A 27,722-nucleotide genomic window follows, 5' to 3' on the forward strand; every position below is an offset into this window, starting at 1 on the left:
AAATTTAAAAAATGTAATTAGCGACGGTTTGTATGTCGTCCCTAGAAACGTCTCAGATTACTTACAGGGACTGTTGAGTTCTATCCACAAATACAATTATTGACAGTGTTAGCTGAGACTACTTGTTGTCCCTAATCACTAATGGGGACGGATAAACACTGTCCCAGTAAATAACTGTGACGTACGGAAACCGTCCCTCAATTCGTCCCTGATAATATTTGTGACGCAGTAGCTGTGACACACCCTAAACTGTCAGTAATACTTAACATGGACGGTTTTTAGATTTTTTTGGAACGGTTTTGAGCTGTCCCTAATAGGCAATTTTTTTTAGTGGGTATTGAAGTTTCACTCTCCTCTCAAGGAATTTTTCTAAGTCAACGAAAATATACCCTTGACGTTATTGCCGATTTAAACATATCTGTCTAGGAGAATCTCGAAGTGGGTTGGTGATGAGTTGGTTATATAATAAAAACTTAGAAGACCCCGCTCACATGACTTATGACACCTTAATTACACCCATAAGATAGGGCGCCAAAGAATATTTTGACACAAGGGATCAATCAATCAATCGAAGTATCGGTCACTAGAGGAAGGCAAGACAGTCTATTAGCGTTTTATTTAAGACATAAGTCACCTTAATTACACCCATAAGAAGGCAGCCAAAGAATATTTTGACACAACGGATCAATCAATCAATCGAAGTATCGATCACTAGAAGAAGGCAAGACAGTCTAATAGCTTTTTCTTTAAGACGAGTTAGAAGTTTTCCTTTTTGTTTTTCAAGATGTTAGAAAGGCTTCGGAGTATGTAATGAAGTCAATGTCTCATTTCTTTGATTGGAAAATTGAATGAATTTTATCGAAAAATGAGGATACAAAAACATTAAAATAGGGCATGAGAGAACAAAAATATGGATGATTGTTGTCTAATTTGTACTACTTAATTAGCATTGTTAGATGATTTGATTTTAATTAAATAAATATAAATACGTTAGTTTCACATAAGTAGGGTATGATTCTTATGTCATGTTTTGTCATTCAATTGCAATAGTGAATTCACCTAGAAAAAGGTAAGAATCAATCTGAATCTGAAAAGCGATCATTCTAATAACAATTGTTCTCTCTAAATTAGATAGTGTTTGTTTTAGAGTCAATTAAAACTGCATGGTGAAATCTATACTTTGGGACCAAAAAGGATAAAGTTTTTTAGTTATGGGGAAGAACATGGGTGGTGGTGGTGGTGGAGTTCATGATCCCCCCGCCCCACGGCCCACATCTAGAGCTACAACAACTATTACTACTATCACCCAACTACATATCATATATTTATCTCTCATCCCTTATGCTTCCTATTCCAAAGTGAACTAGCAACTAAAAAGTCAATGCCTACATGAGAGAGATATCCAAATCAACAGTCCAGATTGATGGGTCAATTCTCTGGCTTTATCTCTCAAATTGCGAGAAAATCTCAACCGTTAATTTGGGTTTCTTCCCAAATATGTAGGGATTTTGGATTGGTGTATCATTGCTCCTCCTTGCTATACTTTTTTTTTCCATGAAATGTCAAATGCAAACTCCACCAGTCTCCAAAAAAGACATTTGCCCTAATGGAATTGGTCGGTTCCCTTCAATTATACACATAAAAAAGATCTAAAAAGAAGTTGAACCCGAAAAAGTAGAGCACCCCACTAACACCAAATTCCTAGTATAAAACTCACTTCAACCCCTCTTGCAACTTCAATGGAATCTCTTTCTAAACTGACTGACTGACTAATTCTCTTTGCTTCTTCATTCTTCTCTTGCAACTTGGCCTCTTTGGTGGTGGTAGTACTAGTAGTAGTGCTCATTGTGGGTGGTCACTTTAAGAGCTAGAAGTCTATGTTTAATATCAGACTTCCCCAAACTTGGGTGTTCCTTTATTCTCTCTCTCTCACACAAGTTTACTAAGAGTGAGTGCAAAACCTGTCAAAATCCTAGTTGATTTGTTTGAATTTTGAAACTTGATCTTGACTCAATACCCATAGAGAGAAACCCTCATCTAGCTATCTATAATAGGTATAGGAATAGTGAAAAAAGTTGTTTTTTTGGTTCTATATAAGTATCTAAAATTTGCTTTGCTTCTCTATCTATACTCATTTAACAAGCACTAAAAACTATGAATATCCTCAAGTTGTTCTTTCTAACTTTCTTCATTTTTGCCAGTCTTTTCTTAGTATCTGTCCAAAGTAGACTTCATAACCATACAAAACATACCCACATTCATCATCCCATAAAAACCCATATTTCAACACCTCCTTCTCCTTCACCTTCATCTCCACCTTCAACTTCATCTTCACCTTCACCCAATAATGTTTTCGATGTTCGTTCTTTTGGGGCTATTGGGGACGGTTTAGCGGACGAAACACTTGCTTTCAAGTCAACTTGGGATACAGTTTGTGGATTTCGATCACAACCTTCATCTACCCTTTTGGTTCCTAGAGGTTATACTTTCATGATTCAATCTACTATTTTCACTGGTCCTTGTAAAAACATTGTTGTGTTTCAGGTAATGCACTTTATCAAAAAAAAAAATCAATTTTCTTTTTAGTCGTGTTTTTACGATAAAACAAACCCGTAAAATGCCATTGGAGCTAATGAAATTTGAATTTGTGCATTGTAGGTTGATGGTACAATTATAGCACCTGATGGGCCTGAAGCCTGGTTGGAAAGTAACAGTAAGCTTCAATGGTTAGTCTTTTATAGACTTAATGGGTTTAAGTTTCAAGGAGGCGGTCTAATCGATGGACGAGGCGAAAAATGGTGGGACCTTCCTTGCAAACCTCACAAGGTAATACCAAATTCATGAAGGAAATTAAATCACTAAATTTGTTAAAGTTTTGATCCTTATTTTTGTGTTCATTGATGCTTACTACTTGTACAAATTGAACAGGGAATAAACGGAACGACATTGTCGGGACCTTGTGATAGTCCTACAGTAAGCTTCAAAAGAACCTGACTAAAACTTCTGTAATTCCATTTTTGGAAGTTATTGTTTTAATTGGTTACATGTTTTCTTGCAGGCTTTAAGATTCTTCATGAGCTCAAATTTGACAGTAAAAGAACTTAAAATTGAAAACAGTCCCAAGTTCAACTTTAGATTCGATAATTGTCGCGATGTTCATGTTGAATCTCTAAAGATAAGAGCACCTAGTAATAGTCCAAACACAGATGGGATTCATGTAGAGAACACCCAAAACGTCGGCATATATAACACTCTCATTTCAAATGGTAAGTAAGCTCAAAATTTTTGTTTGGCTTCTCTCTTTTTGATCTAATCTCCCATTAATGGTGCATCATCCTCTTATATATTTATTTATGTGTATGTGTGTATATGTATTTGTGCGAGCGAGTGTCTATATGCGTGTGAGAGAATAGTCCCACATTGACAAAGAGTATATGATGTGTGGTCTTTACTGCAGGAGATGATTGTGTATCAATTGGATCAGGTTCTTATAATGTTGACATAAAGAATGTTACATGTGGACCCAGTCATGGAATCAGGTACTACTAGTACTCTTGAGTATATTTTGTGTTTTTAAAGAACTTTAGATCATTTAAACTAAAAATTCTAACTTGGGTATACTTCATTTTGTGTTTAAATTGATTGTTTTGATCAGCATTGGAAGTCTAGGCTACCATAATTCTCGATCTTGTGTATCGAATATCACAGTAAGAGATTCAGTAATCAAATACTCAGATAATGGAGTAAGAATCAAGACATGGCAAGGTGGATCAGGCTCAGTATCACAAGTAACTTTTGAAAACGTTCATATGGACACGGTTAGAAACCCGATACTGATTGACCAATACTACTGCCTCTCCAGTGCTTGTATGAATCAAACATCAGCAGTTTTCGTCTCCGATATAACGTATACAAATATAAAAGGAACATATGATTCACGAACCCCACCAATGCGTTTCGGTTGTAGTGATTCGGTTCCTTGTACTAATCTTACATTATCTGATATTGAACTTCTTCCTGCACAAGGTTACATCTTAGAAGACCCATTTTGTTGGAATGCTTATGGAGCTTCACAAACACTTACAATTCCACCACTTTCTTGCTTAATGGAAGGTGTACCTAGATCAATAGAAGAAAACGATTTCGATCTCTGTTAGTTAATGAAAAGCTAAGTAGATTTAGATTGCTAAAATGTATGTAAATGAACATTTTATATAGATTTTAAGAATATCTCTTGTTTTCATCAAAAAAAAAAGAATGCCTCTTGTGTGTAGTTTTAGAAGTTGATGAATAAGTGAGAAATTCTAGAGTGGTTTGTAAGATATAAAAATATATGATAGTATATTTGTGATATATATATTCCTTCACATTAAATTATGTTTCCTTTATGTTTGATAGTATCACCCTACTTTATTATTACACTCTAGTTACCCTTCTATGTATGTTAACATGGGTAAAATGTTCCAAATGTCATGTTCCTTCTCTCTCTAGTTTGTATGATGTATAATTGTTTTTAGCAAAAGACTACAAACAATGAAATCTTAAACATCAAATTAATGTCTTAATCAAGACTTAACATAAAAGGTGGTGGCTCAAAAACTTCAAACTAGAAGGAGAATTCCTTTTTAGGGCTTAATTAATAATCTTCATAAAATATTAGGTGTAAAGTCTAAAGGAGGGAAAGGTGGTAGGACCCATTGGGAATTATGGAATATATTCGGAATTCTCGTGCTCTAAGGAGGAATGTGACCTCTTGGCTTAGACTATTGATAACCCTACATCTACATACCCACTATACAGTAGGGTATTTTATTACATTGACATGTTTTTATGGTAGTGGTGTATGATAAGTAATATAGATACATAAAGTAATTATAGCAGTGAGTGGGATGAAAGAATTTTTTTTTTTTTTTTTTTTTGAGAAATCAACAATGATCTACGTTAATCGTTACAAGACATTGATATATCATGAAAACATGATATCCATGATAACTGCGTAAGTTAAACCAATAATGAAAGATGTTTAAAGTTCAATAACATGAAAGAAACCTAAAGACCGACAAAGTTATCACATTATTTATACTTTTTATTACCCAAATTCAATAATCATGTACTTCCTGTGAAAAACGAACTTAAGACTTCCAGAATTCTGAAATATATGTCAGCACTATCAACCAATTGGCCAACCAATTGTTGACCGGAATGAAAGAAGTTGGTAGTCGGTTTGGTTAATCAGTTAGCTTTTCATGCTTAATATGATCCTACTCTCTCTCTCTAACTTTCTCTTTCTCTCGCTATCTACATCTCTATCTCTCTGTTTTTTTGGTTGAACCACGCATGCGCAAAATCGGCTACCTGCTCAATTATGGAACATAGAGAGTAGTAGGCTTAACTTACGTGCTTTGGAAGAGATTTATAAGCGGGTAGACTCGACTAAACTCCAACACCCAAACTCACCTTCTCTCTCCCTCTTGGCCCAGCGCCAGGATTCTTGTGAATGGCTTATTCTAGATTCTATAACTTACCGACTAACTAAGTCATTATCACTTACATATAAGTGTCAGAAAAAAAAAAATCAAAGTATCCCTCTTAGGGTTTGGGTTTAAGTTTTTTTTTTTGTTTTTTGTTGAAATAACTTGGTGGATTAATATAAACTAAATTTTTAGTTTGACAATTTGTTTTTGTTACCTGGTGTAACTAGCAGCTAAGACTAACATAATTTACCCGTTTGAATCGATTCATGTACTCTATCTACTAAGGTAATAGATGCATTGTAAAATTTAAATTCAATAAACAGCGAGTAAGAAAATCAGATCACTGTATTGAGTTGCATAGTTAGTCGAAAGATCAATAATGTTGGATATTGCTTATCCTAAAATTAGAGCATATTAATAATTAATTTATTTAATAGTTTATTAGTTTAACCTATTATTTTCTCTTAGTAATAAATAATGTCATTCAAAATGAGTTTATGCTTTTTGCTCTTGCTACTGTTTTGCTTTTGGGTCTATTCGTCTTATTCATTTAACACTATTATTGTCCTTGGAGCTGTTTCTTTTCTTTTGAAAGAAGCGATTTCTTATTCTGTACTTATTTTGGCTTATTTTGGAAGATCAAATTAGTCTTTGATTGACCCTAGTAAGAGTGTGGGAGAGCTATTCACCTTTGGAAACTTTAACAAATCAACTATTCTATTATATTTGGGTCCTATGCTTCAAGGTCCAAAACCATGTAGGTAGCAATTATTATTTTGTTGGTACACATTCCGAAGGAATAGTAGTGCGGCAAGAGTCTTAAGGTCAGAAATAGGTCAGCTCATCAGACATGTAAATTGTAATTCTAAAATAATACTATATTTTTTTAACTAATATTGAAGCAAAATCATACGTTTTTTTTCTTTTTCCTGTCTATATGTGGCGATTAGAAAAAGAACTTCTAGCAATTACATACAATAGTATAATGTCCGTAGGAGAACTGCAAAATAAATAACCTTAGATATCTCATCAATTGATTCGAATACAAATTTTTGTGGATACTAAAGTCTATAGTTTGTACTCCACTATTTACATTTTTATGATGATATTTAGTTTATAATAGAAAGAAGAAAGGGAGTTGTCATATTCTTTTTTATATAAAACAAGGAGGGAGTTTTTGTTAGGTTGTGCTTTTGTGTGAACTTTATAAAGGAGAGGTTTGAATAACTTCCTACTGGCACAAAAATAGAGGAATGTCTGGGTGAAGTTGGGTATTTTAAAGGTTGCACAAAGCCACCAAACAAAAGAATATCCATAAAAAGAGATTCTCAACCAGTAGAAAAGTTTCTATACTGACATAATATGAAAGAAAAGGATGAATTTGAGAGAGAGAGAGAAACAAGGCAAAAAGTTATTGAAACTTTATAAATTATTGAAGTAGGAAAAACGAAGTGAGGAAGGGAATCAAAATTGGATCACAAAAGTTTAGAAATCAGTGTTGGTACCAAAAAAAGGGATTTACCTTTAAAAAAGAAAGAGTAATTGGTGATTCTTTTGTTTGATCCCATGAATTGCTTTCTCATGCTAACAGATGAAACTGTTATTGAAGTAATATTGAAAACAAAGAAGATATCCAGAAGATTTTTCTCAAGATAGAAACGAATATAAAATATAGTGATTGTAATTTATTGTTTCCACTTTGTATTGTTTCCTTATTTACAATTTCTCTACAAACCGTATTGTACACTCTATAAATATGCATTCAATTCTACGAATGGAATCACCTTTGATTATTATTCTTTATTGTTCAACACTTATTACTATTTAAAATGGTATCACGAGCTTAAGGATTATTTTCATCTTCATTATCGATTATTTTGGTCTTCATTATCAATTTATTTCGCTTTTCGTAACTTAGATTCTTATATTCGTATTACAATAACGTATCCATCTTCAAATGTCAGTTATCAATTAATTTTTTCTGATTTTTTTTCCAAATTTTTCGATTTTTTTCTAATTTTTTAGGTTAGTCACCAATACTGTTTCGTTCTGGTTCTAATTCACGAACCACAATAAACATAATCCGGTAATCTGTCCCACAGGAACTAACTAAATTGGAATAGAATAGCCTAGAACAGACAAAGACCGGAACAGCTTAGACTAGAACCGACACAAACTTGACCGGAATTGACTCACACTCAACCCGTCACAGACTCGGAACCAAATTTTCGTTTTTGGTTCCCGATTTTTCCGTCACCTTCTCCCGCGACTGAACCTCTAGGGTTCAAATTTCTCGCCGGATCGACTGGTTTTTCGGCCGAACAGACCTACTCTGGTTAGTTTTGACCAATACTAAACTCTTCTTACATTATCGATTGTTGCTTTGGTTGTTTTTTAGGGTTCGATTGCTCTTTAAGGTTTTTCTCTCTCTAAAAATCCACTAATATTCAACTTTTGTTCTTGACCGAAATAGCTCGATTAGAACCCTGTGTCTACGATTTGTTTTTCCCTAGGTTGATTACACCAAAACTATTGGTTTCAAAGAAACCCTAATCTGCTCGCCAACTGGCCGGCGGCTACCCTCCCACAACAGGTAACTGAGTCAACTTAGATTGACTCCATTCCTGTTGCTTTGACGACTTTGACCAAGTCCTTTGACTTTGACCAGGCCTTTGACTTTGACCAACTGCTCTGACCTTGACCAAGTCTTCTGACTTTGACCACGTCCTCTTTTTGTGACAGCACCACACTATACTCGTTTGTGACATCCCACATTTGTGTCGACTTTCTGTTTAACCATAGTTCACCACTGTCAAGAATATTCTTTCGCAACAGTATCTACTGTCCCTACTTTTTCCCAACTCTTCTATTAGTTGTGACTTCTAGACCGTCACTTATATGTTTTGTGACGCTGTTTTTTTTTTACAAAATTAGATTAATTTCTTCTATTTTTACAGAATATTATGAATTCTAGACAATCTGCCAACGTGAGTGATCTGAACTCGGATTCCGAGGACACTCCACCGATGACAGACATTTCTCCTCCTATCCAACCAATATGTGAGGCTTATTATGTGCATCCTTCGGACAATGCAACTTCTGTTGGTGTTAACATATTCATACCGGGCCAGACTATGCTGATTGGGCTCTCGGCATGCAAGATGCTCTTATCATAAAAAATAAGCAAGGTTTTATCAATGGGTCGCTCCCTAAACCAACGTATCCTGCGCAACTTCATGCATGGACCCGTTGTGACACCATGGTGGCTGCTTGGATATCCAATTCTTTCAGCGAGGAAATCTGACGTAGCACGAGACGTTCGGCTTTTGCTTTTGATCTTTGGAAGAATTTGAAGGAGCGTTTTGCTACGTCTAACGTTGCCTACATTTATCAACTGAAGAAAAAGATCTCTGCCCTTACTCAGGAGCACCTGACAATTTCTGTTTATTACTCTCAACTGAAGTCTTATTGGGACAATTAGATGCTATCATTCCACCCACTTCATGTGCTTTCCGTGTTGGCAAAACAACCATCGAATATCATCTTACCTCGCGTACGACTGAGTTTCTCATGGGTCTTCTTGAGCGTTATTCTGCCACAAGCAATAACATCCTTCTCATGGAACCACTACCTTCACTGGCCAAGGTATATAATTTGGTCATTCAAGAAGAGCAGACAAATAAGGTCAATGTTCCATTTGACTTTCACGCTTTCAACGCCAAGATCACGGCGGCTAACAAGTTGAAAGAAAGTAATTTACCTTGACCAAAAAATAAGTGATTTCAACCTTATTGTACCAAGTGCAACCTTCATGGACACTCTGTTGACACTTGTAACAAAGATGTCATGTGCACTCATTGCAAATGTCTCGGTCATTCTGTTGGTCGATGTTATATCCTACATGGTCGCCCCCTCGTCAAGGTGGTGCCCGTAGCAGTTTCCAGGGTTCCAACTCTTCTCCAGCTCTGATCCTTACCAGAGGAGACTATAACCGCATTATGGCAATTATCAATGCATAGACTCCTTCCAGTTCTGCTATAATGTCAGGTATTTCCCTTTCTCATCCTTATGTTTGGATTGTTGATAGTGGTGCTTCAAACCATGTTTGTTTTTCCTAGATGCTTTTAGCTCTTATGCTTTAGCACCACCATCTTCTTATGTTCAAATTCTTGATGGCACGACTTACTTAGTTAAATACATTGGCAGAGCCGTTTTTTCCGACTCTCTCTCTATTGACAAAGTTTATTACATCCCTAATTTCAAATTTAATTTTGTGTCTGTGAATCAAACTTGTAAATCTTTGAAATCTGGTGTTTATTTTGATTCCACTCATTGTCTTTTTCAGACGATCTCAAATCATCAGGAGATTGGTCATGATGATGCTATTGATGGACTCTACATTCTCCGTAGGACTTTTACTGCACTTGCTTTGAATAAGTCACTCAACGTTTGGCACCGTCGATTTGGACATCCTAATTTAGGCCGCTTACGTTCTTTAGCACAACATTTCCCATTTATTTCCTTTAATAAGTCGCATGAGTGCGTTGTATGCCCTATGACAAAACAATCTAAGTTGGTTTTTAATAAAAGTAGTAGTTCTAGTACTTTTGCTTTTCAACTTATTCATGCTGATATTTGGGGACCCTTTCCGGTTCTATCTTTAACCAACAAGTGTTATTTCCTGACACTTGTTGATGACTTCTCCAGATTTACTTGGACATTTCTTATGCAAACCAAGTATGAGACTAAGACACATTTAAACTTCTTTTTTCAGTTTATGTCTAAACAATATCATAAGAAGATTAAATCTATATCCTCAAGTCTTGAAAATACTTTTTCAAACCCGATTGAGACTTTCCGTTCTGATAATGGAGCCGAGTTCTTATCCAATGATCTCCAAACTTGGTTCCATTCTCATAGAATTATTCATCATCTAAGTTGCGTCTCCACACCCGAACAAAATGGTGTAGTCGAACGCAAACATCGTCATTTACTCGGCGTTGCTCGCACCTTGCGTTTTCAAGCACATCTCCCTTTAAAATTTTGGGGGGAATGTTTAAAAACGGTAACCTATTTAATCAATAGAATGCCAACCCCAATACTTTCATACAAATCTCCTTATGAAGTGTTATACGATTCTCCACTGGACTACTTAGCTCTCCGAATTTTCGGTTGTTTATGTTTCGCAACTAATACAAACATCCTAAATAAGTTTGATCATCAAGCTAAACCTGGAATATTTGTTGGTTATCCGCCTGGGAAGAAAGGATACACCATTTACGACTTAGAGACGCACGGTCTCTATGATTCCCGGAATGTGCGTTTTTTTAGGACAAGTTTCCTTTCACTAAACGTCAATCGACATTCTCTGAACCTACCTCGTTCACTCTGCTTACATTGGACGCCTATTACTTCAGTCCAATCGACGATACTCACTCGCCTCATCCGAACTTGAATACTCTCCCGTCTTTGGTCGATGAACATTCTCACTCTTCTACTGACGCGACGACCCTCCCACCTATTGTGCTAGACACTTCATCTTCCGCTGCTTCTCCATCGAAGGAATCTCACGAGCTTCCTTCTGACACTGTTATTCCCTTGCATGGTATTTTTCCTCTGCAAGATGATTCTCCTCTGAAGGACCCTTCACTTTCGAACTCTGACACCACCCCGATTTCAGTTACTTCTCCCGAAGAACTTTTACCCTCTTCTCAACCGGTCCGTACAACGAGACGTCCTGCCCATCTGGCTGACTATCTTTGTTCTTGTACTATTGCACCCACGACTTCCACCAAATATCCCTTAACTGACTATGTCAGTTTTGATAATTTACACCTTTCCATCGGGCATTTCTTACTTCTGTTGTCAACACGGAAGAACCCACATCTTATTCCACCGCCAAAGTTTTTTCAGAATGGCGTGCTACAATGGATAAGGAAATTCAAGCTCTTGAACAAAATCGTACTTGGTCATTAACCCCCTTACCCCAGGTAAGAAACCAATTGGTTGTAAATGGGTGTACAAAATCAAATACCGCTCAGACGGATCAATTGAACGTCATAAAGCGCGACTCGTTGCTGAGGGTTATACCCCAAGTTGAAGGCGTTGATTATCATGATACTTTCGCCCCAGTCGCCAAATTGGTCACCATTCGTGCACTTTTTTCTGTTGCTGCTTGGCCCCTCCATCAGTTGGATGTGAATAATGCTTTTCTCCAAGGTGACTTGGATGAGGAAGTCTACATGACTAGTCCGCCTGGTTTTTCCAGGACTGGTGACCACAAAGTATGTCATCTGCACAAATCCCTTTACGAATTAAAACAAGCTTCTCAACAGTGGTTTGCTAAATTTTCTACCGGCTTACAGGCTGAAGGTTTTAAACAGTCATCTTTTGATCATTCCTTGTTTTGTTTTTTTGATGGTCCGACTGCCATTTACGTCTTAGTCTATGTGGATGACATCATCATCACCGGCAATAATGCCTCGGAAATTTCATCTCTTCAACTACGTCTTGAGAAACGTTTTTCTCTTAAAAACCTTGGACGACTTCAATACTTTCTTGGAATCGAGGTATCTCGTTCCTCGAAAGGCATTTTTCTTTGTCAACGCAAATATACGTTGGACATTCTTCGCGACTTGGGTCTCCTCGGAGCTAAACCAAGTCTTTTTCCTATGGAACAACATTTAAAGTTATTACTTATTGATGGTACACCATTATACGCGACGTCTTATTGGTCGCCTTTTCTATGTCACAGTGACTCGTCCTGACATTTCCTTTTTCGTGAATTACTTTAGTCAATTCATGCAGAATCCCCACTTCAACCATATGGGTGCGGCTTCTCGGGTTCTTCTCTATTTGAAAGGCACCAAGAATCATGGCCTCCTTCTTTCTTCGTCCAGCACTCTGACCATTTTCGGCTTTATCGATTCTGATTGGGCCAGTTGCCCTATCACCCGTCGCTCGACCATCGGTTACTTCACCATGCTTGGTTCGAGCCTGTTGTCTTGGAAGTCCTAGAAACAACCGACTATTTCCCGATGCTCGACTGAGGCAGAATATCGAGCTCTTGCTACACTCACTGCGAAACTGCAATATTTGTTTCAAGACCTCTGTGTCCCGATTCCAGAACCCTTTCAGGTCTTCTGTGACAATATGGCGGCTATGCATATTGCCGCCAATCCTGTCTTCCACAAACGAACCATGCATATCGAAATTGATTGTCATTTCGTTCGTGGGAAAATTGAATCTGGTCTTATTAAGACGACTCACCTTCGCTCCACCGATTAGATAGCTGACATCTTTACGAACCCACTTGGTTCTGATCCATTTCATCGGCTACTCTCCAAGTTGGGCTTGATTCAGATTCCTTCCCCTGCTCCAACTTGCGGTGGGGGGGTATTGAAGACAAGGAAGATATCCAGAAGATATCTCCCCAAGATAGAAAGAAATACAAAATATAGCAATTGTAATTTATTGTTTCCTCTTTGTATAGTTTCCTTATTTACAATTTCTCTACCAACCCTATTGTACACTCTATAAATATGTACTCAATTCTACCAATGAAATCACCTTTGATTATTATTCTTTATTGTTTAATACTTATTATTTAATAACTGTAATCTTAGGGTGGTAGTTGAATGTGGTTATGTTTTACTCAGTCAGCTTTTTTTTTTTTTTTACAGTGGATGATGGAACTCTTTTTAAGATACTGTGGAGCGGGCGTAGCTTTTAGAGAAAATAGTTGTTGGGGACAAAAAAATTATCATAATAACCAAAAAGACCTAAATACTTTTGTATTAAGTAGAAGTTACTAAAATATTATGGGTTATAATTGGTCAAGTTTAAAATAATATGTATAATAATTATTCATGTCATTTTATAATTGTTTGGTTCCCAAAATACCCTTGCATATTAGAAATCATTCTCTCTCTCAAAAATCTCAAGAAAGTTTTAGGGTTTTTTCTTCTTCTTCTCAATTTTTCTTCCTCTTCTTCTTTAATCTTCTATTTCGTTGTCTTCTCAATCTCAAATCTTCTTTTGTTTCACCTTGTTCGAAAGAAACCATGAAAGAAATGAAAAAGTAATTGTATAGTAAATGATTAACCGAGAAGAACTAGTGAAACAATCAGGGTTTCGGGAAAAGTAGGGTGAGAATTACTCGTTGAATGTTAATCTCAGTCGATTTAACCATGAACGATTTTCGATTTCATGGATCCAGGTGCAGTTTCCCTTTATTCGAATCGTTTAAACTCAAAGAATTTCTGTCAATGGAGGTCCCTATGTGAAGATTCGAGCAGGAAGTCATTTTGTTTGATCGAAAAAAGGGATTACTAAGCTAGAAGAACCTCCTGGAATTCTCGATATCAAACAAGTTTTTGCTCTCAGCTATAAAAGACCTTGAATCTGGTGAATCTGTTTTGGAAATTTCAGTTTTCAATTCATCGTCTGATCAAATTCATAGTGAAATTTGTAGTACCAACACCTAAATATTTGATTCCACAATTACACTTTTGACTTTTTGTCGCCTTCGAAGATGTCATATCAGTAACGCTGTAAACTTGAAATTTCTTATACTTTTTTTACAAACGAGTTGTTTGTGGACAGTGAGAGTGAGACCTAGCAGTAATTTTTACACCTACATCAATAAACTCTATGAACAATCCTTTATAAATATATAAGTTTCATAGTATTGAATATGGATCTTGTTTGAAAGCTATTGAAAAACTATTTATAAATATATAAGTTTCATAAAAATCTGACATCTCAAAAAAAAATTATATAAATTTAAAGTTCAAAGAAAAAATAAATAAAAAAATTAGTTATACAAAATAACAAAAGGTTATTTTAGACTTTGTATGTTTTTTAACCTGAATAATTTTATCAAATGATTTGTGTTTTTCTACTTATTTTCAATATTATTTTGACTTATGTGATGAAAACCTCTCGTTTTTAACCAAATATGTATGAAGGCATAGATCACGAGCCAAAATTAATCGTAGCTAAGGTTGTCTTTGTTTTTTAACTTAATTTTTCTCATGTAGACATGACTCGTCTGAAACTAGCTTATATCTGTCATGGGATACCGTATTGATTTAAAGACATTTCAAATAACAAATTCTTAAATATATAGACTCAAAATTGGGACGAGAAGGTCATTCAGACAAGTTGGATAGATTAGACCATGCAGACCACTGGCATGTACTAAATGAATGTTGATGCATCATTTATTAGTCTATCATCCAATGCGGGTATCAGTTTCATCGCACACAATGCAGACTCGAGATTCATAGCAGCTAATGTCAAATCAACCAGGGCTAGAAACAGTGAAGAAGGAGAAGCTATGGCAATTTTATTTGGTTTGGAATGGGCTAAAGCTAACAACCACAAGAAGATAATCCTTGAAAGCGACAACATAAATCTCGTTAAACATCTCAAGAATAAAAGACACTCGATACACTGGCAATCTCTCATTCATGTCAGAAGAATCAAGAAGTTAAGTAGTGACTTTGAAGAGGTGACATTTCATTACACGAAGAGGAAGCTCAACTCCAGTGCTGACACCCTAGCTAAATGGGCGCGAAAGAAGAATTCTTGTAAAGTGTGGAATACCGTTCCTTTTATGCTTGCTGATAATTATTGTAATAACTTTTTGGTTTAAGTTAATGATATCTACTACTTCAAAAAAAAAAAAAAAAAAACTAAGCCAAACTGAGAGTAACCCCACATGAAAAAAGAAATATTTCATAACCAATAATATCATGTGTTATTTCAACAACCAACAAATTTTGAATTGAATGATTACAAATTTCACATCTCAAAGTACAAAAGTTATCATAGTAGTAGAGTTATGGTCATCATACATGATATGAAGGTGTTTATAGAATTTTCACCTTATAGTAAGAATTGAACTAGGAAAATTTTAAATGCACTCACCATTTTTGTCATATACACTCACATGTGAGGTATTTTTTGTTAAAATCAAAGGAGATGTGAGAGTCCTAGGTAGAATTGGTAAATGTGTACAACATTTTGAACCAATGGAAATTCTGTAAGCGCCCCTCTCCTAATGGACAAGTAACCCGAACTTATTTGAGGAGGAGCGCTTATAGTAAGACGAAACGCGCCTTTAGAAGTTATGCACAATATTCATCCCGCGGAAATCTTCCTATTGAAACCTGCAACTTTCGACGCGACAACAGGAGCTTGCCACAGCAACGATAACCTCTCTCTCTTTTTGTCTCTCTCTCTCTCTCTCTCTCTCTCTCTACTTGGGATAATACCCAGAAGCTCAAAACCCTAGAAAATGGAATTTATCAATTACTCCTAGAATTTCAAAGAAATGGCTCTATCTTACTCTGCTCTCGCCAAATCTTTACAAGACAATTCAATACAGAATAGGTTTTTTCTTTCTTCAAATGATCGGAACAGCTTCCATCTATCTACTTCTTCATATAATTTTTCTGTAAGTTTCTAATTTGTGAATTCTTCCATTTATTTATACTGATCAATCCTCAAATTTCTTCACAATTTTTTTCTTTTGTTTTCTCAAGGTTATAGTTTTCTTTGCCATGATTTTTGTAGGTTGGAAGGAAATGTTTTCCTTCACCATTTGGCTATCCTATTATGCTTTATGGTGGTTTTGCCAATTTCAGTCAGAAATTTTGTGGGTTTAAGTATTGGGTATTGGATAAGCTCGATCTTGAAAACCCAAATGGGAATTGTGAGCTGGGAAGAGATTCCAGTTCCAAGAGGGTTAAAGTTCAAGGTAAAGATCAGAGCTCCATTTCTGTTTAAGATCAAAGTTCTTAGATAGTAAGAAGTGAGAACCTACCATATTGGGTGTTTGATTATTGAGAAGTTATTTTTTTCTTGTGTTTTGGATTTATATATTCTTATCTGCATTTTGAACCAATTGAATATGCAGAATCAGTTGAACAAACAAAGTCCCCAATTAGTCGGTTTCACGGAAGCTCTTTTGTTAATCGTCAACCAATTGTTTCCACTGTTGCAACTCGATCTCCTTTGTCTGTGATAGCAAAGTCTTATGGTTTTGATAGTCAGAGTCCCGGAGAACCTTCGCTTTCGATTGCTGTCATAGGGGCTACTGGAGAGTTAGCAAGAACAAAGATTTTTCCAGCATTGTTTGCTCTATATTACAGTGGATTTCTACCTGAGGTCACTGGCTTTATCTTATCTCCTGATCATAGGGCTTGAAATGTGTCTTTTCATTCACCTATAATTACTTTCATGTACTTAATTGCGATTTTATCTTGACCTCATATTTAGTTTGATTGCTCAATGTTAACGACCTTCATGTTTTTAACTATAGCTCTTTGTCAATTCATCCAGTATATATCAATTTGAACCATTTTCTGTTTGCATTTTTTCGATGCTTTAAGGAGCATCTCCGTCAAAAAATTCTATTGCCACTGAAATAAGTAGAGTATAACCACTTCATTGTGTAGAAGTTTAGTACTCTAGTCTGATTTGGTGTTCAGATTTGATTGTTATCTTCTCTTACCAAAGATTGGTCATGTTGTAAACTTCTTACATACTTGGCATGAGAAATCCTACTGCGTCACTTCCTAATGGAGACTATATTCCTTTGGGCTTTCCCTTCCACATTTGGTCATCCAACTTGACATACATATTCTTCGGTTTGTTGGTGGAAGTATGATAAGTTACTTTGGCAACATGGTGATTCTATATCTTTTTGTAAGAGAAATTTTGCGAACTCGGAAGTGGACAAGCCTCAATCGTAGTTGTGCTTAGACATGTTGACAAAATTATCCATTTTCAGTGCTTAACTTAAGTATTTTAGATTTTATCGTATCTAATGTGCTATCATTATTGCAGAATGTTGGAATCTTTGGGTACTCGAGGAAGAATATAAATGATGAAGATTTGAGAGCTAAGATTGCCTCGACATTGACTTGCCGCATTGATCATCAGTACGGTTTCTTACATGCCAGATACAATAACTACGTTTTTCCACAACTAGAATATATTCTTCCACAGAAACTTTTCAATTTTATTTCAATCAAAATCTATAGCTGGTTAAGCTAAAATCTATGTATTTCCTGTTGATATCCTATCGAACATGCAAGAGTCAGATAACCAAAACAAGTGTTTACACTACAGACAAAACTGCGAAAAGAAAATGGATGCTTTTCTAAGTAGAACGTACTACATCAATGGAGGATATGACAACAGAGAAGGGATGGCAAAGCTAAATGCTAAAATGGAAGAGAGTGAGGTATAGTTAATGAAACTCAATAGAGTTCTGATTAAGTATCCTTGTGAGGTTTATTTTTCGCTAGCTGCTGTATTAAATCATTCTGTGGCGATTTACTTAGGATGGATCTGAAGCAAACAGGATATTTTACCTTTCGGTGCCACAAGAAGCACTTCTTGATGTTGCATCCTCTGTCGCTGCGAATGCCCAAAGCAAGAGAGGATGGAACAGAATAATAATTGAGAAGCCATTTGGTTATGATGCAACGTCTTCAAATCAATTGACACGGTCTTTACTCATGAAATTCGAAGAGAAACAACTTTACAGGTTAGCATAAATTTTCATCATCTCTTTGCCTACTTAGATTGATGTATTCTTGATTTAATTTTTCATTTTGCTAATAAGTTGATGCATCTTGAAGTTCGAAGAGTAAAAACTTTAAGTCAACCTTTATTTACTCTGATTCTTATAATCTAAATACATAAAAGCAAGGACTAAAATCCAATTAGTCTTCTTAGAGTCGTATATAAGATCCTTCTAAAGTTCTAGCAACAAAATTAGCACAAGTAATTAATTGTATCATTGCGTCATGCCAAGAAGCTTTTGTACCTTGGGGTTGGATTATAAATGGATGGTTTGGATCCGTTACTTCAGAAGGCATTAATATGTCATCGACCGCGATACTCTGGTGCTCTAGAGGCTTTAGACAAGGAAATCCTCTCTTTGCGCTACTATTCTTGTTGGTAGGAGACGCTTCGAGTTACTTGCTTTCATGCTTTGAGGTTTCATATGTACTACTTTGGGTGGTTCTTCGGTATTCTTCTTCTTATGGTATCCAATATAGTATTATGTTCAGTTAGAACTTAAAAAAATTATATATCAACCTCTCATGTTATCAATTTTTTCTTTCAGGATAGATCACCGTCTAGGAAGAAACCTGATTGAAAATCTTACTGTACTAAGATTCTCAAATCTGGTCTTTGAACCACTGTGGAGCCGAGCTTATATACGCAATGTTCAGGTTGACTTCTTAATCTTGAATTTGCTGAAGGTGGAGCTTTGTAAAATATCTCAAAATCTTTAATACATTGTTGAATTGTAGATCATTATATCAGAAGACGGGGATACGGGCACAAGTGGAAGGTAGTCTGGCTTGTTTGTGTCCAAAAAAGTTCCCCCTCTATAGAAAAAAATGTATTGATGAATAGCTTGTGCTTACAGGGATGTTAATGATTACGGGATCATCCAAGACATAGTCCACAGTCATATACTTCAAACTATTGCGCTGTTTGCTATGGAACCCCCCATTACTCTCGATGATGAAGATGTTCGAAATGAAAAGGTATGTAATTTTTCTAAGAACTGCTTAATTCGCCATTATAATATTCCAAATACCATTATAAGTTGAAGTCTTGTATTCACTATTCAGGTCAAAGTTCTGAGATCAATACGGAAGTTGGAGCTTAGTGATATAATTCTTGGCCAATATAAATCTAGCTCAGAAGATAAGGTCGACATTTATTTGGACACGTTGACACCAACATTTTTCGCTGCTGCTTTATATATCGATAATGCACGTTGGGATGGTGTGCCCTTTCTGATCAAAGCTGGTACAGGGCTCATTAAACACAGGCAAGTCTCTGCGCTATCAACTGTAATTATATGATTGATTGTTGTTTTTTACGTGACAACTCATGCATATGTTGGTTTTATTCTTTTATATTTGCTGTTGGGATAATCCCCGAAAGCGTCAGGTGGTCAGGTCATAAATAGGGAAGCCACACCTCTTACTCTAGCTTTTGGGTGATAGAGGCCCAAGATCAACCAAAACTGGTATTTACGCCTAGGAAATAACAAGTCTCAGCCCAATAATGTATATAAGAATTGACGTGCCAGAGTGAAAACCTACACCTTCTGCAACCAATGTGGCATCATTCCATGATTTATTTGTAGGATATTACAATCATCTAATGATACTGGCTCATATGCAGAATGGAGATACGTATACAGTTCCATAATGTTCCTGGCAACCTCTACCGTGAACGTATAGGTCAAAGCATTGACCTTGCCACTAATGAACTGATTCTCCGAGGCGTACCTGATGAAGCAATTCTTGTGAAAATCAACAACAAAATACCCGGTTTAGGGTTACAATTAGACGCTTCAGAATTGAATTTGCTCTACAAGGACAAGTAAGTACTTAACGATAAACGACGTTTACCTTTATGAGTTTTTCTTTGTAAGTCATGATGGATGACCACTCTTACGATAACGTTCAAATTTTGTTGGCATTACAGGTATAATGTTGAAGTTCCAGATTCATATGAGCATCTTCTTCTGGATGTTATTGATGGAGATCACCATTTGTTTATGAGAAGCGATGCACTGGCAGCTGCATGGGATATTCTTACTCTAGTCTTAAACGAGATAGACGCAAAAAGGATCGCCCCTGAGCTCTATGAGTTTGGGGGCAGAGGCCCTGTTGGAGCCTACTATCTTGCAGCAAAACACGGGGTCCGATGGGCCGATGACTAGCTCGGCCGACTTTCCACTGTTTGATAACAATCAAATCCGTGAATCTAAGGTAAAATAACTATCATCCCTGTAACCCTCAGCCCTAAGTCCTGTATGTATGTTTTGTAGATATGGTTCATAAAGAGAACGAGACTAGGTTAGTCCTCTTCAGGCCTCTCATTCTCTTGTGTATATGCACAAGTATGGAGTTGCAAGTGTTGTATACTTGTAACCGATGTACTTGTTTCTTTTTAAGATCGATAAATAATGTAAGGGGGTACAAGACTATATACACAAACGGCCTTTGGTCTTATGTTTTATTCATGTGTCGAGCAATATCACTGAAAGTTCGGACCGCGTACTTTTTCCTTCTTAAAAAGAAAATATTCACGTTTGTGACATTCATTGCAAATGTCGAATCCTACTCAGAGTTTGACCCTACGGTTGTTGTGGCATTTTCTTGACTATATATATTTGTCAGTTGTATTTTAAAATTCCTGATGGCTTAAAATTAAGGGTCTAAGTTGATTTGACTCATTATTGTACTCAATATTTTGACGAAACTAGTTACATTTTGATCTTACATCATTTCTTCAATTTAAGTACATAGACCATAAAAACTTGTGGTATGAAAAATGAGGCATTTGAGTAAAATTCTATAATTTATTTGATGGCTACATAATGGTAGAAATAGCTAATAAGTAGTGTTTATGTCAACCGCCTCCTGGTCCAGTGGTTGACACCTACTCAGGCAACGGAGGCTCCAGTTTCGATGCAATGAAATTAAAATTTTAAGATTTATTGAACTTGGGTTTGTATAAAAGGTAGAGTAGATAGACTTAGACCTATAAGGATGGGTCTTTAAAAGTTGATTAATGACTTTTAAAATTTCACCATGTCTTAAATCAGGTTGTTATAATGCTTATACAATTCATTAATGTTGATATATCTTTCTGTTATCTCTTCGTAATGTCTCAATGTGTTGTATTTAATGTCAAAAATAAAAACAAATAGGGGTATCAGCTCCAACACAACATGTCAAATTGTTTTTTTTATTCTTTTGTCGGTACAACTATAGATGTCCATCTTTTACACTTGGACTTCCCTCGGTCTTATTGTTGCCCGTGGTTGAGGCAGTCCAGCGGGACTGGCCTAATCTGTAATGGACTTGAACAATACGAATTCAGACGGACTTCCCCATCATTCTGACACCCACAAAGAGTGGTAGGATAAGGGTGAGCTGAGAGCAGAAGGATAGGGCTCTAGGCACTCTTATGGTGTACTTGTCCATATCATCACTAGGCAGGATGGGAGTACGTCACAGGCAATGCGTCATTGAATAGAACTTTTGGTTGGTAACACATGCTTGACTACATCCTTCTTAAACAACATTTTCCTTTTGTGGACTCCCAACTCCTCTTTTTTACTTTTCTCAAACTAATTGATTAGTGTTTTTCATTTGTATGTCACTTCTTTCTGTTGAAACATTAGTACGTCACTTTAGATGCTCTAAATTTTCAACCTAACTCAGGTTAAGCTGACTAAACAAAATAATTCATTATTTTTCAATTTGTGCATGTTGGATATGAATTTTTATTTTTGCTGTCACTTAAGATGGAAACATCTTTTGTTCAATGTGAAATTTACATATTATGTTACAAACGGCGTAACTAACTGTTTGTCACTACAAGATATTCAATTTTTACAAACTGTGAATGTAACGCAAGACGTTCACAATTTGTTATTTCTTGTTAAATAGTATCACGTGAAATAATGTTATCAATAGTGTTGACATAAACTCCGAAACTTTTGAAGTCTCAGGTTCGATTCCTGGAAGAGGTAGAATCTAGTTTAGTTCCATTATAGGCTCGTATTTCAGTTGGCTTTAGGCTGTAAGTTAATTGGACTGTAAGCCCGTTCCGGTAAGAATTTAAATTTGACGATTATCGTGTTCATCACATATCATTGATGTCGTCAATGCCTTTTGTAATGACTTTGACATAAGTAATTCGTAAGTCTATTAACTAATTTTACATTAAAAACAAAATTATTCATTGGTAGTACTTTATTTGTTGTTAATGCTCTTAGTCTTGTAAAGTTAATTATTATCCCAAAAAAAGAAATACACAAAAAATGGATGACTAACACCAATGATACCTACTAATAAGTTATTTATTTTAAGATATAATTCCAGCCACGTGAAACTCGTACAAGAAAAATACTTCACCTCCATCAAAAGAAAAAAGATTCTGTTACTTTTCATTTTTAAATTATGTCCATCAACTTATTTGGGGTTAATCTCATAAAAAGAAATAACTTATTTGGGGCTACATAACAAAAAAAAAAACTTATTTGAGGTTGGGTTGGGTAGGGTATAGCTTCACGTTTTGTGTGGCAAAAAGTTAACATCAGTTCTACTTTCTCTTTTGTTGAACTAACACCAATACTACTTTATTTATATAAAATAATTTGATGCAGTTTACATGATGAATGAAATAAATATATAAATTGAATAAGTCCGGTGCCTATCATCACCCGAAGAAATTGTAGACCCTAAAATCATATAGAGATCTTTAACACCATCTGAATAACGTTCTTACACTTAGGTTGTGTTTGTTTTTTAGTAAACATCTGAATCTGAATTAGCTGAATTTGAAATGTCTGAACTGAATTAGCTGAATCTGAAAAATCTGACTTAATCTAAAAGTGAGGTGTTTGTTTTTTAAATCTGAATGATTAAATCTGAATTACTATTTTGACTGTAATACCCCTATTCATATATTTCACCAAACAGACCCTACCCTGGTCTAAAATAAAATGTTAGAAACCCTAACCTTTATATCTTTCCCCTATCTTTCTCCTCTCAAAAAGTGGTATCAGCCTCCTCTCTCTCTAATCTATCGATGGAACCTGTCGCCGGAAATATCTCTTCCAAGCTCGATACCCATAATCTAAACAACCCTCTCTCTTTCTCAAGTTATCTATCTATCCATCAATATATGCCTTCTCTTCTTTCAACAAAAAAAAAAATCTATGCCATTTCTAACGAGGGCAATGATGATCTCTCAAGAATTTCTAGGGTTTCAGACAAATTGATGAAGGATGAACCAATCTCCATTAATGATGGCGGGGTGACTCTGAGGGTCTGTGAGAAAGGTTTACATTTTTGTACCCACTTCACACAGGCAACTGTTGTTGCAGCCATTACATGAAGAGGTTCATTCATGTTATAGAAAGAAGATCTGAGCCTCCTCCTATTTACCCTCTCTCTCTCTCTCTCTCTCCTGTAGAGATTTGAGGTTCAGGTATGTGTTTGGTAATTAGGGTTATTTCCTATGTGTGGTGTGGTGGTGATAGCCGCAGTGTACCATCGTGGTGTGGGTTGTGACGGTTTTTCCGGCGGTGGTGGGGACAGTTTTGCCGATGGTGGTGGTGACGGTTTTGCCGGTGGTGGTGGTGATGGTTTTGCCGGTGGTGGTGGTGGTGACGGTTTTGTCGGCGATGGTGGTGCTTACTGTTGGGACATTAATTTCTAAAATACAAGGATTTCAACAAAAAAATCTAAAATACAAGGGCATAAACGTCATTTATCGAATTTCAGCAATTGAACTTAGTTTTCAGACTTGTTTTCAAGTCTGAAAAATGTGGACTCTTTTTCAGCCATTTCAGACCTCAGCCAAATTCAGCCTAATTTTCAGATTTCCTTAAATTTGAAAACAAACATCTGAAATCTGAATTGGACTCCAATTCAGATTTCAGATCTGAAAAAGTAAAAAAACAAACAGCACCTTACTTTATTTACAACCTTTACCAGAAGTCTCTAGATGATACAGAAAAGGGTTATTTGTCAAATAGCTCCCAACTTTGTGGCCAGCTTCCTGCCTAGTTCCCTACTTTATCAAAAATACTCAGATGGTTCCCTTTTTCAGTTACCGTTATAACACCTTAACCAGTCATCACCTCTCTCTCCTTCATCTCATCACTTCTCTTTGCCACCTCATCACCGTCTTCACCGGCGAAGGTCGCCGACCGGTCAAATTTCTGGTCGGCGACCACCAAACTTCAATTTTTTTTTCTCTCTCTTTTTAAAAACTCTGGCGAAGGGAAACCCTTCGCCGGAGTTAGGTTTGTTCAAGAACATATCGGGTCTGTTCTTTCCCTTCGTCGGGATTAGGTCTGTTCAAGAACAGATCTTGAACCTCGGGCAAAGGAAACCCCTTCGCCGGGGTTAGGTCTGTTCAAGAACAGACCTTGAACCTCGGGCAAAGGAAACCCCTTCGCCGATGTGTTTAGAGAGAGAGGAAAGAAGTCAAAAAAATATATTTTTTTTAGAGAGAGATAGGAGAGAGAAAAAAAAATTTGAAATTTGAAGGCTGGCGGTCGAAAAAAAAAAATATTGGCGGTCGCGCGGTGAAAAGACGATGATGTGGCAAGAAGATGAAGTGGCAGAGAGAGGTGATGAGATGGAGAAGAGAGAGGTGATGACTGTTTAACGGTGTTACAACAGTAACTCAAAAAAGAGAATCATCTGAATATTTTTGATAAAATAAGGGGCTAGGTAGGAAACTGGTTACAAAATTGGGGGTTATTTGAGAAATAATCTTACAGAAAATGTATGACCAACTAACTGGTCACTAGCCAAGCCGTTTTTGGCCTAATAAAATACTCCCTCCGTCCCAAATTAAGAGTCCACTATTCCTTTTTTAGATGTCCCAAATTAAGAGTCTCATTCCTAATATATCATATAAAATCCTTTAATTTTCCATGAATACCCTTACTTAAATATTGTAATATGTAGTGTATAAATTTAACTAATTAAGACATTTGACACTTTCCAATACAAAAACTGGGTTTTCCAATAAACAAATCCATTCTTTTTTATTAATCTAGTTACTTTTACTTATTATGGTCAAATCTGATTGACTCACCAGCTACAAATAAATAAGGGTAAATCTGGAAAAAGAAAAAATATGAAAATAAGTTGGATTACCAATATGGGACTCTTAATTTGGGACGGAGGGAGTACTTTATTGTCTACTACTTTTTTAAGATATTTGAATGACGTCATCAGAGTGATGTCAAAATACTTTATCAGCATTTTGTGGAGGATAAGTTTGTCATTTTCACAATATACTATTTGTATACGACTAAAACTTTATATAATTACCCCAATAGCAGATGAATGTCCAGAAAACGTAAGGATTTCAAAATAGTCTTGAAGAAAGAGCAAGAAAGAATTTAAGATGAAGAAAGAGATTGAATCACAAGAGATAATACCAGTTTCTGGTAAACAAGTAGAAATTGAAAAACAAAACCAAGAAGAAGAAGAAGAAGAAGATGAAGATGCAAAGATTAAGAAATTCTATGAATTGATTAAAAGTTTTCGTGATAGTTATGGTACTGGTGTTAATGGTTGTCGTGGAAGAATGGGCAATTCCGATCATCGGCCTCATCGGAAGCAGCAGCAAGAAGAAGTAAAGGGTGGACAGATAGCAAAGAAGATGAAACAATATCACGCGAAAAAAGAAGAAATTCATGAGAGGCCCCTCTGGATCCCTTCATTTACTCCTGAGGATTTTAATGTAAAGATTGAATTCCAAAATCCTCCCCATCCTCCTCTTCAATTTTCATCATCATTAATACTATCTGGTATTTCTAACTCTGAGGAAGGATCCAAGAAGAAACAGGATGATGATAATGAAGAAGAAGATATTAGCTTAAATTTGAAGCTTACCCTTTAAAGCCTAATTAATTAATGTTTCTCAGATTTTAATTGTTCTTTATTGAATTCAAAATTAAGTCATTACAAAAACATTGATATGGTTGGAATCAAACTTAGAGATCTCTAGGATCCAGGAGCACATGTCTTACCAACTGACCTATCAGTTGATGGCGGTACAAAATTAGACTTGTTGTGTCCCTGTTAAGTTTCTTCATTATGTGTTAATCACCGTAGTGCTGACATAATTACAAAGTGAATTACATGTTATTTAGAAAGCTAGACGAGAATTCTCCTCTTAAAGGCAGTAGGTATGACTCACGAGGGTATGTTTGAAAATAAATCAACATCTGGTTTCTTTCTATTCTTTGGATTTTGTAAACATCAAAAGCATTTCAGTAGCGTCTACTATTTCTCGGCGCATTAACTAGATACTCATTTCAAAAAATTCAGATGTCATAAGATTGATTTTCACTAAATTTAGATGCATATAAATTTTCAAATTTGCAACTAAAGCACACATAAACAAAATTCAGATTAAAACTCAATTTTTGAAGAAATTAAACACTACATTCGATATAAAATGATTAACTACTGCAGTTTTTTTTCTTTATCTTTCTTAAACAATTTCTGTATCATGAGTTAAATACTGTTTGTTTTTCTCATTGTCCGGATCCAAGCCACATTTGACCGAAGATGTGTACTATGTAGACCCTAGTTTTAGTTTGATTATTTTATTTAAAAAGAATGTAATTATTTTCTAATTGGTGAGATATCTACATTCATTTTTTCATCCCGAAGATGTTGAAAATGAGATTGAGTGGTAGGTCTCCCTAGAACCATCTGATGCGCCACCGTAGGTCATATACCCATCAAACTTGTGGTGGCTTGTAATTAGCGAAAGAAAAACGTGATTGAGATATGAGAAATTGGGAATGGTGAGGTCCATGGAAATTGCCCAAAAGTGGAACCCTCTAATTCTAGTGTGACCGATGTTTTCAGCAACAATTATTAACGTTTTTTCAAGTGATTAATCAAATCGTACCCTTCCCACATTTTAAAACATTAGTATACCCTGACGATCTATCTTGAAAGATATCAAGTATCAGTTGGTCTGCCTACGAATCCGTATGTAAAAATTAATACTGATGCTTCGTTTATAAATATCAACAAACTTGCAGGAATTAGTGTATCATAGAGTCCAATTTATAAATGCAAAGACTTCTACGATCACCGTAGGAATGCTGAAGAATGTGAAATCATATCTATTCTCTTGGGAATCAGTTGGACCGCTAACCTAAAAATCAAATTCTTCCATGTGGAAAGTGATAATATTGCGATCATTAATCATCTCAACCACTCGAGCAAATCGATAAACATGCAATCTAAGGTCCACGCTACATCGATAAAGAAACTTCTTCCATAATTTCAAAGAATCATTTTCTCTCGTATCCCTCACAAAGGAATTCTCGCGAAATGGACAAGGATTTATATTAGTAATTCTATTTGGACTGTTATTCCTTCCGTAATTAGTCATAAATATTGTAGTAGCTCTTTTATGTATTAATTTATGACTTAAAAAAAAAAGACAGTATGGAGTTAATGAATAAGAGCTCTAGGTCTAGAAATTTGATTCTTCCTAGTTCAACCCACCTTAGTTTTTCTCTTTTTTGTTTTTGAGAAGTCTAACCCACCTTAGTTTTACTTTGAATTGAACTCACCACCCTTTACTGAAATAGTGTTATGAGGAATACTGGAACCACAGCACAGAGTTGATCAA

The 27,722-nt window shown here is 35.9% G+C and overlaps 3 protein-coding genes across 3 annotated transcripts; all 3 read left to right on the forward strand.

Annotated features, from left to right (window-relative positions):
- The first annotated feature begins 1,681 nt into the window (after positions 1 to 1,681).
- LOC147569068 (polygalacturonase At1g48100-like) lies at positions 1,682 to 4,369 on the forward strand. The gene is made up of 6 exons (XM_086655527.1): positions 1,682 to 2,544; positions 2,659 to 2,826; positions 2,929 to 2,973; positions 3,059 to 3,266; positions 3,458 to 3,539; positions 3,656 to 4,369. Exons 1-6 carry the CDS (start codon positions 2,155 to 2,157, stop codon positions 4,155 to 4,157), a joined length of 1,395 nt encoding a protein of 464 aa, XP_086511653.1. The 5' UTR covers positions 1,682 to 2,154; the 3' UTR covers positions 4,158 to 4,369.
- A 10,310-nt stretch (positions 4,370 to 14,679) lies between these two features.
- On the forward strand, positions 14,680 to 15,132 carry LOC147569069 (uncharacterized). The gene has a single exon (XM_086661721.1). The coding sequence runs from the start codon at positions 14,680 to 14,682 to the stop codon at positions 15,130 to 15,132; it is 453 nt and encodes a 150-aa protein (XP_086517847.1).
- A 410-nt stretch (positions 15,133 to 15,542) lies between these two features.
- On the forward strand, positions 15,543 to 20,579 carry G6PD4 (glucose-6-phosphate dehydrogenase 4). Its single transcript, XM_086655528.1, has 12 exons — positions 15,543 to 15,936; positions 16,056 to 16,239; positions 16,399 to 16,649; positions 17,331 to 17,425; positions 17,616 to 17,730; positions 17,831 to 18,036; positions 18,622 to 18,730; positions 18,812 to 18,852; positions 18,931 to 19,051; positions 19,139 to 19,341; positions 19,701 to 19,901; positions 20,007 to 20,579. Exons 1-12 carry the CDS (start codon positions 15,814 to 15,816, stop codon positions 20,242 to 20,244), a joined length of 1,887 nt encoding a protein of 628 aa, XP_086511654.1. The 5' UTR covers positions 15,543 to 15,813; the 3' UTR covers positions 20,245 to 20,579.
- The last annotated feature ends 7,143 nt before the right edge of the window (positions 20,580 to 27,722 follow it).

Source organism: Eschscholzia californica, unplaced genomic scaffold, assembly GCF_041429995.1.
Source record: "Eschscholzia californica isolate CP2 unplaced genomic scaffold, dmEscCali1.0.p SCAF_1, whole genome shotgun sequence".
Lineage (NCBI taxonomy): Eukaryota > Viridiplantae > Streptophyta > Magnoliopsida > Ranunculales > Papaveraceae > Eschscholzia > Eschscholzia californica.